The sequence below is a fragment of the Schistocerca piceifrons genome, chromosome 3 (assembly GCF_021461385.2).
Source record: "Schistocerca piceifrons isolate TAMUIC-IGC-003096 chromosome 3, iqSchPice1.1, whole genome shotgun sequence".
Taxonomy (NCBI): Eukaryota; Metazoa; Arthropoda; class Insecta; order Orthoptera; family Acrididae; genus Schistocerca; species Schistocerca piceifrons.
In genome coordinates this window covers 11,397,435-11,411,575 of record NC_060140.1, presented here as the reverse complement: position 1 = coordinate 11,411,575, position 14,141 = coordinate 11,397,435, and the positions used below count along the sequence as shown (strand labels likewise).

Genomic DNA, 14,141 nt, shown 5'->3' with positions numbered 1-14,141 from the left:
GCACAACTTAACTATAGGGTGGCGTATAAAATGTGTTACCAATTGTTTGTTTTACAATTTACACCACACATTAGATACTCCGCTGGGATCTCTACAGCAGTACCAGCAGAGCTTGGAAAAACAAATGAGTTACGAAATGACATGTAATTCACGATACTGCCACTAGGAGACTAGTAACCAGCAATGGCTGACAATGGAAGACTGACAACACAGCAACGATCGGCAATTGTGTTACTTTTTCATGAAACGAAAAGCCTTGTTGTGACTCAGAGGCGTTTTCGACAACAGTTTAACACACGATGGGTCCCTTGCAAGAAGACCATTCACGGGTTGTACGATAAATTTGTACAGGAAGGAACAGTATTGGAATCGAAGCGACCTCGGCCTAAGCCTGTTTGTTCGCCAGAGAATATTTAAGCAGTACGAGTTGCTGTACAGAGAAGTCCCGGGAAATTGTGTAGAAAGGCAGCAGTGCAACTGGGAATACCCAGTCGCTCCATTCAATGCATTCTTAAAAGTGGCCTCCACATGTACCCATACAAGATGACCTGTGCACAGAAGCTCACTGAAGAACACAAGCAGCAGAGACTACTGTTTGCTCAGTGGGTGGAGGATAGGGAAGAAACTCTCAACAACGTTTGGTTTTCAGATGAGGCACATTTTCATTTAGATGGTGTGGTTAACAAACAAAATGTGCACTTTTGGGCCACTGAAAACCCACAAGTGCTTCATAAATGACATTATGCTCTGAGGATTACAGCGTGGGCAGCAATTTCCAGTCACGGACTTACTGGACCCTTTTTCTTTGAAGAAACTGAACAGCGAACGTTATTTGAGCATGCTTCGCAAAAGATTTATTCCTCAGCTTCTTGCTACTGCCTTGCCCTTCAACACACAGTGATTCATGCAAGATGGAGCAAGGCCACATACTGCAAACACTGTGTTGGAGTTTTTACACAAGCATTTCGACATGCGGATCATTTCACTCAGGTTTCCAGGTTGCTTCAATGATGGACAAAATTGGCCCCCCAATAGTCCAGACCTCAATCCATGTGACTCTTTTCTTTGGGGGTACCTAAAGGAAAAAAATTTCCTGAAATGTCCACGTGATTTAATGGAGCTCAGAAGACTTATTCTTTAAGCTTTCAGTGAAATTACGGAAGACATGTGCTGTAGGGTACTCACTAACTTCAGCGTTCCTTTGAAGAAAGTTGGGAATCAAAATGGTGGGCATATTGAGCATGTACTGAGTTAGAACAAATCTCCATGGACGGCTCTTCATTATAGCATATGTTCCTTTTGGATTGTATTGACAATAAAGTTTATATTCAAAAACTTAATGGTAACACATTTCGTGCGCCACCCTATAGAAGAAGGGACTGGTTGGTAGGACAGGTTCTGAGCCATCAAGAGAACATTGATTTAGTATTGGAGGGAAGGGTGGAGGATGCAAATCAGAGGGAGACCAAGACATGAATACACTAAACAGATTCAGAAGGATGTGGGTTGCAGTAGTTACTCGGGGATGAAGAAGCTTGCACAGGATAAAGTGGCATGGAGAGCTGCATCAATCCAGTCTTGCCACTGAAGAGCACAACAACAATAGAAGGGGTGGATGTGCTTTGCAACCAGTTTACAATACGTTCATACCAAGCCTTCAGGCCATCAAAATCTGCTCTTGGTCAAACTCAGATTGTGCGCATTTCCTATTTTACAACAAGACAAGATGCTCACTGATACTCCATGCAACGTGTGTGTGTCTGACTAGAAGACAAGGTGAGATGCTATTGCCTGGATGAGTTTATACTGACAGTAGATCAGTGATCATAATGTTTTGGCTGCTGTGTATATGGATTTAGTATTATGACTTCCAAGTGGATGCTGGGCAATGCCAAGGGAACCATTCCGCAACATTTGAGGCAACTGTAAAATGCATCAATTTATTACAAGGGTGTGCCAGAAAATAATGCCTCCAAAATTTTGATTCTGTTCTTAATATCAGTTGTCATGCATATGACACTGTTGATGTTACCACTTTGCTGACACAGTATGCAGCACCCTCCTGATGAACAGTTCTGAACTGAAGGGTGTGTGTGTTATTTAACTGTGTCAGCATGTGAGAAAACCATCAGACAACAGAGCACCAATTCAAATAGTTCATCCACATGTGGAGCACCCTCTCCTTCAGCATGACAATGCCAGACCATACACAACTTTTTTTTTGCACCTGCAACAGTCTGACGCCTTTGATTCATTATTATTGATCATCCTCCATACTGACCCGGTTTGAGCCAATGAATTTTCAACTGTTTGCAAAACTTAAAGAACACCTTCAGGGACTCAACTTTGATAGTGATGAATTAGTGTAAGCGTAGGTGAGGCTGTGGGTCTGCCAACGAAGTCAAGCATTCTACAGTGACGACACCAACAACCTGGTGTCTCACTGGGAGAAAGGTGTTCAGTGCCACGGTGACTATGTTAGAAATAAATATACAAACATGAAGAATAAATATGTTAAATATTAAGTTTGTTTTAATTAAAATGCTTCAATAATTTCCGAATAGAAATTTTGTGTCATTACTTTCCAGCATGTGCTCATGCCCAAAATATACACCAATTAAAAATTAACATTTAATTAATTTGGCAGAGAAGGTGGCTTTCAACTGATACAATGTTAAGGTCATAGGGAAGTTCAGTTCATCAACTAACACAGCACACGAGTATGAGAAGACTTCTTGTAGGTAAAAAGTTACATTATGGGCACCATTTGGATGTTTTGGTTAACATTAGGCTGTGCTACTGATCAATTTGTTACCATATCCTTTACTTGGCTTTCACATTTCTAGACTTTGTCAGCTCACAGCCACACTGCCACTTTTGAACATAGGCTAAGCCTTGAGATGCACTACGAATCAGACTCCCACTACAACCAATGTTACAAGGGGGGAGTGGGTCTAGAACCACATTTTAACCTTGTAGCCTTTGAATAGTTCTCCAGTTTAGGTCCACAGTCAATGGATCTTCAAACTGCTTTTCATTTACATGATGTGTCTTGTGCATACATATCATCCTGAATGCCAATCCATCATTACATCAGGGTTCAAAGCCAAAGCCTGAACTGTGTTGGGTCTAACCACTCTTTTACTGTATTTAATAAAATTTAGTATATTTATTTTCCTATCATTTCCTCACAGTGATTGTTTAGGATTACTGTTGTGATAATGCTTGTCAAATGAATTGCAAGCTGTTCGCATAGTTTGTATAATCTATAATGAAGTACTCACATATATTCAAATGCTAATGCTGCATTAATGCTATCCCAGTACTTCTGCAGTTGCACTCAAGATGTATGTTGAAACAGATTTTTTCAGCACAGATAGTTCACAAGTAGTTTGCGTGATTGTGTCAGTGCGCTCAATTCTCATTTGCAGGATAAAAATACTAGTGGCACCAAGTGAATTTGTTTGCTGCTGATAGGTGAATACCCTACAACCGGTTGCACTACGTCAGATTTCAAGTGACATGTATATGTAAGATTATTTACACCAGTAACTGTAACATTGTGACAGTTTCACAAACAATATGAGTAACAATGTGCAGCAAATGCAGAAAGTGGTTATGAACAAACCTGTCAATATTTAATGTGTAGCCCCATGGCTTCATCAAAACTTTGCTGAAAAAACATACAAATTCATTCTGCTGTGTAACAATTTATGCTTCCATGTGATATTTGTCTGAAATTTAACTTTACTGCTGAGAGTTCTACTTACATATGGTTCACATATTCAAAGTAAACAAAATGTACTTCTCAGATTAGTGACCATGCAAGTGTCACTTCAAAATTATTCATAAATAATTTATTTTACATTATCAGTAAATAAATTACAATTCTCATTCCATACGACGATACACTGCAATAATGCATTAACTGCAGCCATACCATTTATAAATTTAATGGCACTGCTAAGGTTCACTACAGTCATAATCATTCTTAAGTTGCACATTAAGGTTGTCATTCAAAAGAAGTGTATCAGAGCAGAATATACCCACTTTATGGCAACCAGTTTATCAGTATAATTGGGTTGTGCATTAAAAAAGTTTTGCATGTTTACTAACCATTAAATTGAAACTCTTGCTCAATTCTATGTGAGGTTTAATACAAGGCTTATTTCAATGCACTGTGCAAAATGTCATATTTAAGACAGTAAGTTCATCAGTTTAGTAAACCGAATTATTCATGTTTCCAGCTGTATGACATCAATTGTACGTATTCACGCATCACACTGCACACAGAAATTAATGAAACCCTGTTAAGAAATACAAGTAAGCCACTTACTATGAAGTGTAACTCAGTTTGTACTTCATCAGTTTCATCTTTTTTTATCCACTTAGTTGGCTCCTGGTCCATCGCTTCAGTTCTACAGTCTGAAAAGAAAAAGCAATCAGATAAGAAAAGTTTTTGGCCCACTCAGTTTCTGTTTTTACCATGAGGTATAGCTCAAAGGCAGTATTGTCACTCATATATTGCGTGCAGTAAATGGGTGATTACACACGAAACAGATGCAAAGTGGCTGAGGAAAAGTGTGTTCATTGATATAAACTCATTCACATTTTGCAGGTCATGAAGATTGAGAACAATCATAAAACAACACGCAATGGAAACTGAGCATTTAAATTTGCTACTGCTTCTTTGTAACACTGGCTCATGGATACCATCCTGTTGTGACAATTATGGAAGATGTGTAATTTTGTGTGCATGCATTAACTTCAGCATTACAAACAATCACAGCAGTCAATAGATTGCAGCAATATTACTTAATAACATCAAATATTTCATTCTGTACTTGCTTCATTGTGTTAATTTCAGTGTGATAGGGACATGAAGAAAATCCGGATATACGGATTGTTTATCAGTGAATATGCATTTTCAAGGTAGGCATTACCTTGAAACTTACTTCATCTGTATTCATTCACGGATGTATGCTCAATTTACAGGAAGTGTCATCATTTTAGAATCTTTACCTGCTATTAAAGGAAACCAATACCTGCACTGTAGACTGCACATTGCAATGCAGAAGTTCTCATTCTTGATTACCATCAAGATTAAACATTAGTTAGCATTTTCTAACAAAACTGATTTACTGAAACGACTTCATACTAACTGTAAATATGATGAATGATCTATTGAGTTCTGATGACATGTAATGCTTTATGTTAGGCAGATTATAGTTAATGTGTACCTTGTATCTCGCCAGTTCGTAAATGATGTTGCAGTACTCTTACACAGAACTCCATTAAAACCCACACACTACAACAAACTGGTATTTACATATGATTACACGAATACTAACGACACGAATAATCAAAGCACAGTGAAAACTAACAAAATGCAACAGAATTGCAGCATTTCCTTTCATGCGAACATACTCGAACCATGAAATGATGTAACTGTGGGCACTTTAAAAAATGCTTACGTTAGCCCTAAGATCTGGAGCCGCTTTATGTCTACATCACATCACAGAAAATTATCATCACAATCATTATTACTGCTAAGTAAGTCAAAATAACCATACTAACATGGACAACCTTTGAATTTAACTGTCCGCCTTTTCTCGCTAGCCACGAAGTATATGAGGAGATTACTTCGTAGACGAACTGCTCCTGACAGCACGTCACACACTCAGCCGTTTCTTTTACGAAGATACACATAGCGATTTTAACCATCAGGCCAAAAACAAGCACTAACAACTCAGGTATTTAGTTGTTACGAACATAACCTGAAAAATTACAACATTCACACTCCGTCACCAAGCACACTATAGGTGATGTGATCACAATTAAATACGGAATAAACTCTCATCCTTATGTACCCATTAAAAATTAAAACATAAAAAAGACAGCAGCCTCAAACAGCAGTCATCACAAGATATTCGCGAACTAGTACACTCATCAAACTCAACTGTTACTGTGATAGAAGTTAAGTACCATGTTAATTTACTTCCGAAACACATTTCTTCACTTATTCGTGTTTGCAGTTTATAAACGCTAATAAATTACCTGGAGAATATCACACACAAATTTCCACAACACCCCAAGGTTGCTGCTGACTACACAGTACACGAAGGGTGACAGTATCGCAGAACCAGCAGATGCATTCAAAACCAGCGTGAATCTTGTCGCTCGTGTGGCCAACAGCAGAATTTTACGTCTTTTTCAGTGAGTGTTACGAGATATGTAATTAACAGTTTTTTCTGTATTTTCTATAGTATTTGCGTGCATTAGTGTGAAATAGACTTGATAAATTGAAGGTTTCAGTTTTTATTTGCGTTTGAATAGGAAAAGCGAAGGACAGCTTCGCGTGTACGCAAACGTTTGTTTACATTCTTAAATTACATTGTTAAATGTGCGGGATCATCAATTAAGTAGTGCACAGTACTCAGTATTTACGTTTATTAGTGTCATTTAGACTCGATACATTGAACATAGCAGTTTTTATACATTTTATTAGGTCATTTTTCGCGTGTACGTGAACGTTTGTTTACATTATAAATACGAGGGTTAATCAGTTTAAGTTAGTGTTGGATGCTTAGTGTTCACGCTTATTAGTGTCATTTAGGCTCGTTACATTGAAGGTAGCAGTTTTTATACGTTTTATTAGGAAAAGTGATACTGACGGTGAACTCTAACGCCACTTGCATACGTTTGACTAGCGTTAACAGTTAAGTAGACGTAAAATACGTGGTAAATTGGTGTTACACTAAAATGTCTGAGTAAATCAATGTTACAATGAAACTTCTGAGCCATTCTTACATACTGTTTAGTTAGCAGAAATCTAATACTCTCCTCGCCGTCTGCTTATTTTGCTTAGCTTGTTGTGGGCATTAGTGATCGTGTACTGTGAGCCTATGGGTTCCTATAAAGTAGAACTCGTATTTGTGCTTTTCATTCTGAACTCTTATTGTTAGCTAAAGGTTTTGTTTTGTACCTGCATCTGTCAGTGTACAATACTCAGTATTTACGTTTATTTGTGTCATTTCGACTCGATACATTGAATGTAGCCGTTTTTATAGTTTAGGTCATTTTAGCGTGTACGTAAACGTTTGTTTACACTGTAAATGCGAGGGATAACCAGTAGGTGTAGTTTACCGCTGGTTACTGTTTAACATTTATAAATAACATTCACTATATAGCTCCTAGCAGTATACTGTAGGTCACTGTTTTTTCCTGTAGTATCCACTTGATAGCCCTAGCAGCAAAATAAGCACCAGATCTAGCTTCTACCATAAATATTTATTGTTTTTCATTGTTGAGTGTCCTTTCTGCCACCTAGAGTGTAGTTGTTAACCTAGTGTGGCAGTAGGTTTCCTTAAGTTTCTTATAGTAAATCACATATTAGCTAGATGGATAGGGACTGTGTCTGTTGTGTGCGGATGCAGGAGGAGTTAGCCACAGTCCAAATGCAGCTGGAAGCTTTGTTGGCCACAGTCAACTGGCTCCAGAGTGCCACCTTGAGGTGCGGTGGGGATGGGGTACCTGGAGCAGCCTTTTCTGTACTGGATGTGCGGGCAGGGGGGCGGGGGAGAGATGTCACAGCTCTCTGTCACTGAGCCGACCTACACTAGTAACATAAAACTGTTTATTTGCTGCCATTAATCATCAATGAGGAAAGAAGTCAACAAACCTAACTCAAAAACTTCATAAAAAGACTGAAAGCATTACAAAAACACACACACATGGAAAAATATCCTAAATGTAAAACCAAAATGAACTCCCAACACTGAAAAGATAGTCAACAAAAATGTAATAAAGGAGAAATTTTTAAAAAGAAAATCTGAAACTAAATATAATGTGTCATTTCTTATTAATGTGCTCTATTTGTATGTATACAGTCAATTGAATAAAGTTGAAAAAAGGTTCAAGTCATGGCTGTGATAGAAATTTTAATTAATTTCTTCAGCTTCTACAATTATTAAAGATAAAGCTGAGACTCATACACCTCAAGGAAACTTTAAAACCATCAGTTCATGAAATGAAAGAAAATGATCTGTTTTATGCCCAATTGTGCAATAAAATCTTCAAAGAAATGTAAATCCAAGTGTATGAAATATCTTTATTGATTTATGAATATTTCAATACCATAAACAGAGGATCATTTATAATTTTTGTCTGTCTGATGCAGTGTATGCGGTACTTTCACTCCTGTGCACTTCACACGTGTAAAAGAGACATCAAGGGACTCCAAACCCTCTGTTTGTGTATTAGTCAGTACAGTATCTTCTCTGAAAAATCACATGAAGAATGACAGAGAGCTTGGATCATTCCCTGGCTGATTGCTGTGTCCTAAGGACAAGTCTTCAAATGTGTGATTAAGTGGACTAAAATGATTTTTTTTCTAGTCAAATTTGTCACCACCCTTTCTTCCTCGGACAGACTATCAATTACATCTTGTTGACACAAGACTACATGTTACACTTGTTGAGGTACATGACTTCAAGACTGTCATGGTCAGAATCTGTGGAGAAGTTACCACTTGTATCAACATCGAATAATTCATCCCCACTGTCATGCTTCATATCTTCATAATTTCATCCTCAATAGAAGGGAATAACAACAACAACATATTCAATAGAAGGGCTGAAGATAAAAACATTTGGATCAACAGAGGCATCCAATCCAACCCGTCGGCTTTGATCCGTGACGTAAGCATGTTGTGGTGTGTGACGTCATGACGGTGCGGAGTTTAGTTTATGAGTGTGTTGTGTTTGTAGCTGTCGTCTTGTTGCAGTTGGAGGTGTCCTCAAGTGGTGTGTGTATGGTCCGTGTATTATGTGGTGTATTGGGTTCACTGCTTGAAGTGTGCATTTATTGGTCATGACTGTTATAGAAGAACAGAAATCGGTTTCAGTGAGTTAAGAATTAAGTTTGTGTTGTGTTTATGTTATTGTGGTGTCATTTGCTGTTTGTTGAGTGGTGAGTCATTTAATTTAATTTGTGGCTTCTTTTGTTTGGTATGGATATGTCTTCTAAGTTAAATTGGGTTAAGGTTGCGGGAGGGGGGGGGGGGCTGGTTTGTTTTGGATGTGTTTTTGTTTGTTTGTTTGGCGGAGGTGGGGGGATTGGGGTTGCTGACCTAGTGTGTAGCGCTGGAACTTTTTTGTGGTAAGTAGCCATTTTTTTGGATCTATTGTTTGCATGTTATGATGATTGGTGGGGTATTTGTGTGTTGTTGGGTCAGTGTTATTTACTGCATGTGTTGGTGGTTGGTTATCAGCACTTGTAGTTGATTTATGTATCTTATGGGAAGTACTTTATTTCAATTTTTTTGGTATTGTCAGTTGTATTTGAGTTATATAGGTCAAGGGAAGTGTCCAACTCAATGACTCGTCGTAGCTACGTGTTTTGGTATTGTGAGCTGCTGTTGACCTATATAGGTCAAGTGAAGTGTCCGATTCCCATTTTTGATGGTATGTGTAGTCACAGTGTTGCAATTTTTCTAGATGTCAATTTTTCTTTTGTGGTATCGGTAATTGTGGTTGAGCTATGTAGATGAAGGGAAGTGACAGATTCCTGTGAATATTGTGAATGTAGTGGAATTGGGGAAATTTTGATTGGTTTTATGTTGTTGTTGTTGTGTGTGTGTGTGTGTGTGTGTGTGTGTGTGTGTGTGTGTGTGTGTGTGTGTGTGTGTGTGTCTGTCTAGTTTGTCCCCACCCAAAAACCCCCAATTTCCCGCACTGGTCCCGTGAGTTTGATTATATTTATGGATTTTGTAATCGTGTTTACACAATGACCTCATAGGCGCCATATTGGAGACATTGTGAATGGTCGTGTCCGCCATATTGGTGACGTCATTGGTCAAAGCATACGGGTGGAATTGGACATTTCCGTAATCCCAAACATTTTTATTCTAATCTTGATGAACAGTAAGATGAAGTAAAATTGAATGCAGTGAAATAATATCGTAGTAGACACAGTACTACTACTACTACCAACTTAGTAGCCAGAACTGTGAGAAACCGCTAAAAAATAGGTTCAAAGCTCTATTGTGCACTTAAATTCATGAACAGTACACAGCTGCCTGTGAAGTTGCACATTTATACTTGTCATTAGTGGTCAGGGGGCAGCAGGATGGCTTAAGTTAACTCATCAATAGCGCTCAAGGAAAACCCACAACCTGTGCTTAAACTCGTCAAGAGTACCTGGTGACCAGCAGAACATGAAGACAGTACTCAACAACAACAGTTAAAGGACTATGGACAGATGAGACAGTGGTTGGCCAAGAAATTTATTTGGAGGGTAGGCCCTGAAATTGTCATTTTGTATATAGCTCAGTTGGTCAGTTTCATACTGCATCATGCCCAAAAACAAGTGTGTCCATTCATAGTAGTGAATCATATTAAAAAAAAAAAACTGTGTTATTAAAAACTAAGTTAAGGAAAAACTGTAGTGTCCTACGATTTCGAACCAAGCATCACAAGAAGTGAACCAAGTATGGCTTATCCCTGGACAATAAGAATAACAATAAAGATGATGATGATGATGTAGTAGTATTCCACATTAACACTCTCTGTACCAGGCCTATTTTATGCACCCGTCCCTAGAAACCGGGCAATTTTACCAATATTAAAAAAATTACTGCATCAAATCTACTGTTTGGATTGTGGCAAATTTGGTACCATCTTGAAGCTGCACATTTCTACTTTAATTCTGAGTGAAAGAAACTACTTTACAATGCACAGCTTTAAGGTACAGTTATAGAAATCACTTAGATGTTTTAAGAATTTAGAAAAAGTCATACGAATAAGGGAATACAATTGTGATTTATTTTTAACCAAAATTGTGGCACTACATTACATGTTTCTGATAGTATACAGTATTACATATAAATTTCACACAGAATCATATTGTTTTTTAGTGTGGAAAATTTTAAAGCAAGGTTCCAGGCAGAGTGCAACGCCACACTGTTCACATTCGTATCGTGTCTCTTTGCGAGAAGCCTTGCCACTCTGTTTCTTGCTCCTGGAACTGCACACGTGACACACACGAGCAGCATACTTCTTAGTAGTTGCAGGTATGTGCTGCAAAAAATGTCTCTTTGTTAGCCGACCTACAGTTCCTTCATTTCTTGGAATGAATTCAAGTGTGTCGTCTTCAACAAGCTGAACTGCAAGCACTGTTATAAAGTCTGTTATTGTAATTTTCTTCCTGTGCACTGCATTGTACAGCCAAAATGCATTTGATACTCCCATAAGCAGCAAATGGAAATATAATTTTCGCCACCATTTCACAGTTCTGTGCTGGAACGGATTGTACTGCAGGCGTTGGTCTCCAATATCCACTCCAATTTTATTGAGGTTGTAATCAAGTACCTGAAGTGGTTTCAATACTACAGACCCATTTCTCTTAGTATGCGTACCAAATGTTGCTTGATGCCTTGTAGACAATGTATACACATCTCTCTTATCTTTCCACTTCATTGCCAATACATTATCTTTACGCCGAAAAGACATTTCGCCCTTTTTCAGCGTAGCAGATACTAAATCTTTAGGCAATCCTTTCCTGGATTTGTTCACAGTACCAACAGCTCCAGTGCCTTTCTCTGCCAGTTGCTGAAATAGCTCTGGACTGGAATAAAATCGATCTAAATACACAGTGTGGCCTTTGTTCAGCAAGCTGCTGTCAGACAACAATCGCAAAATAACCGCAGACGAAGAATTGTCAACAATATGCTTACCAGCATAAACTTCAAAATTTACAACATAGCCACTACTGGCTTCAGCAACAGCATATACTTTCAGTCCATACTTATGAGGCTTATTTTGCATGTAAACACGGAAACTCACACGACCTCGAAATGGGCAAATTCCTTCATCAATTGTCACTTTTTCTGAGGGACGATATGCCTGGATACATCGCTCCTTCAAATTATTATAATATGGCAAAACTTTGTAAAGTGGATGAAATCCATCTTCGCCTGGTTTTTTCTGATTTGAATTGTCAACAAGATGCAAGCATGACAGTATCTGAGTGAAACGCAAACGGCTCATGACATGGGGACAAAAGTTACAACTAAGAACAGGATTAGTGCTCCAATGGTCCGCAATTTTGGGCTTTTTCGAAACACACATGTGGAAAATAATACCCAAGAAACGCCTCATCTCACTTATAGTCACTGGCTTCCACGAACTCAAAACTGAATGGGGCTTCAGATTATTTCCTCTTCTTTTCTTCTGTATTGTCTGTGATGCATACAAATTTGTCTGTCTCTTGAGTTCATTTACGTCACTGTCAGTAAGGAACACTTTACTGCAATCCAGTACAGAACTCGACTCATCAATATCCACTAGTATCTGCCTGGGTGTCGTGTTGACAGGCAGAGGTCGGTAGGTGTCAACTGCAGTCCACTCACTGTCTTTCGGATACGGCACAGCTGCTGGATTTGAAGCAACACCTTCAACATCATTCTCGTCTTCATCTGAAGACAAACTGTCATCAATCTCGTCTTCTAAAAAGAATATCACATTATGTGTAACTACATACATCGTTTACACATGTTCAACAGATATGTGCGTACTGCACAATTACGTGGAAAATTCGGAAATACGTACCTTCAAACACACCATTGCATTCAGAATCGTCTGAATCACTCTCTACATTATCCAGAGTGTCGCTATGATTGATCAAATCCGCAATTTCTGCGTCTGATAAACCGCGCCGAAACATGATGACAAACAACTGAATGATATACAGACTGAGAACGCAAAGATAAGTTTTAACATGAATTACAGCGCTGCCGTGACATCTATGGACGCATTTTGTTAATAAACATCTGAAAAACGTATAGCGCTGGCCAAACCCGTAGAAATAACGTTGCAGTGTTTTGAATGAAATTAAATGTAGCGGCCCGTAAATTTTACGGGCTTGGTGATTTTCGCGCGATCCCAGGCCCGTAAATTTTACGGGCTTGGCGCTTAGAGTGTTAATATTAAAGGAAATAATTTTCAACAGACAAAACATCATGCTGCGTTAACTGAAGCCTGTGTCATTCGAAGGAATTAATTAATTCATTGTATATGTGCTATGCCAATCAATGATATCAATTCATTTTGAAATGTGAATTGACCACCTAGTATCTGTTAATGATCAACTTAGGTGGCAACCACTGATCAATGCAACTAGCTGATAGTAATAATTTGAATCTAAGCTTGCTTGCTAAAGAGACTTGATTTTGTAACCCCAAATACAGACTCACATAAGTGCCAAGAGCAGACATTATCAACAAATATTGACTGCAATATCAGACAGTTCTGTGTCGCCTCGCTTTCACGCTAATGGAGGACATTTTGAACATTTCCTGTAACACAGTGTTTGAAGTCACGCTGGTACGTTCTGTTGCTGTGTGTTTCCATTCCATGATTAATGTGATTTGAAGAGAAGTAATAAAATGAGCCCTAACATGGAAATTAAGCATTTCCGGACACATGTCCACATAACATATTTTCTTCCTTTGTGTGTGAGGAATATTTCCTGAAAGTTTGGCCGTACCTTTTTGTAACACCCTGTATAATAACCATTTTGATTTTTCCAGCATAATTATTCATAGTTTTCTTATCAGGTTGCCTATTAGAGTGAAAAACCATCATGACAATGTATCTAATTGACTGCCATTTCATATGAGATGCTATTTCTCAATAATGGCATGCCTCACTACTTCAGTTTCATCACTGGCACCACAGCACGCACACAATGCATTAGGGGCAGCATTGATGTGCCTGGTACATATGTCACTCCATATTTTGATCTACATAATATTGCTATCTCCAAAAACAGTATCAATCAATAGCTCACAGAGTAAATTTTATACATGAGATATTTCAGCTACCTTTTTTCAATTACTGTAGAAGTAACATGGGGTCAAATTTCTGACACTACTCTGTTTGTTTTAGTGTAACTCAAACCATGTACACAAAATATGAATCATTCTGTATAGAAAGTGAACATTTCAGAAGTAATTTTCTGTTAATCAGTAATGTAACAAAACAAATCTGTAAGCATGTAAGACTCTGAAACCCTTAACATGGGATTATAAAAGAAAGAAGTTATTTTGAAATAACAAATGAATGGAGAGGTGAAACAATTAG

The 14,141-nt window shown here is 38.2% G+C and overlaps 1 protein-coding gene across 1 annotated transcript; it reads right to left on the bottom strand.

Annotated features, from left to right (window-relative positions):
- Positions 1–10,889: 10,889 nt before the first annotated feature.
- On the bottom strand, positions 10,890–13,673 carry LOC124787693 (piggyBac transposable element-derived protein 4-like). The gene is made up of 3 exons (XM_047254523.1): positions 13,546–13,673; positions 12,609–12,802; positions 10,890–12,505 (listed from the first exon to the last, which is right to left on the bottom strand). The coding sequence occupies exons 1-3, from the start codon at positions 13,671–13,673 to the stop codon at positions 10,890–10,892; spliced, it is 1,938 nt and encodes a 645-aa protein (XP_047110479.1).
- Positions 13,674–14,141: the final 468 nt, after the last annotated feature.

What these genes read in the sequence shown, in the direction of transcription:
- LOC124787693 (XM_047254523.1), bottom strand. Translation starts at nt 13,673, where the DNA reads ATGAAATGGCAGTCAATTAGATACATTGTCATGATGGTTTTTCACTCT. An exon ending in ATACAGGGTGTTACAAAAAG is followed by an intron (nt 12,803 to 13,545) that starts GTACGGCCAAAC and finishes ATGCGTCCATAG; the next exon opens with ATGTCACGGCAGCGCTGTAA. An exon ending in ATGCAATGGTGTGTTTGAAG is followed by an intron (nt 12,506 to 12,608) that starts GTACGTATTTCC and finishes TATTCTTTTTAG; the next exon opens with AAGACGAGATTGATGACAGT.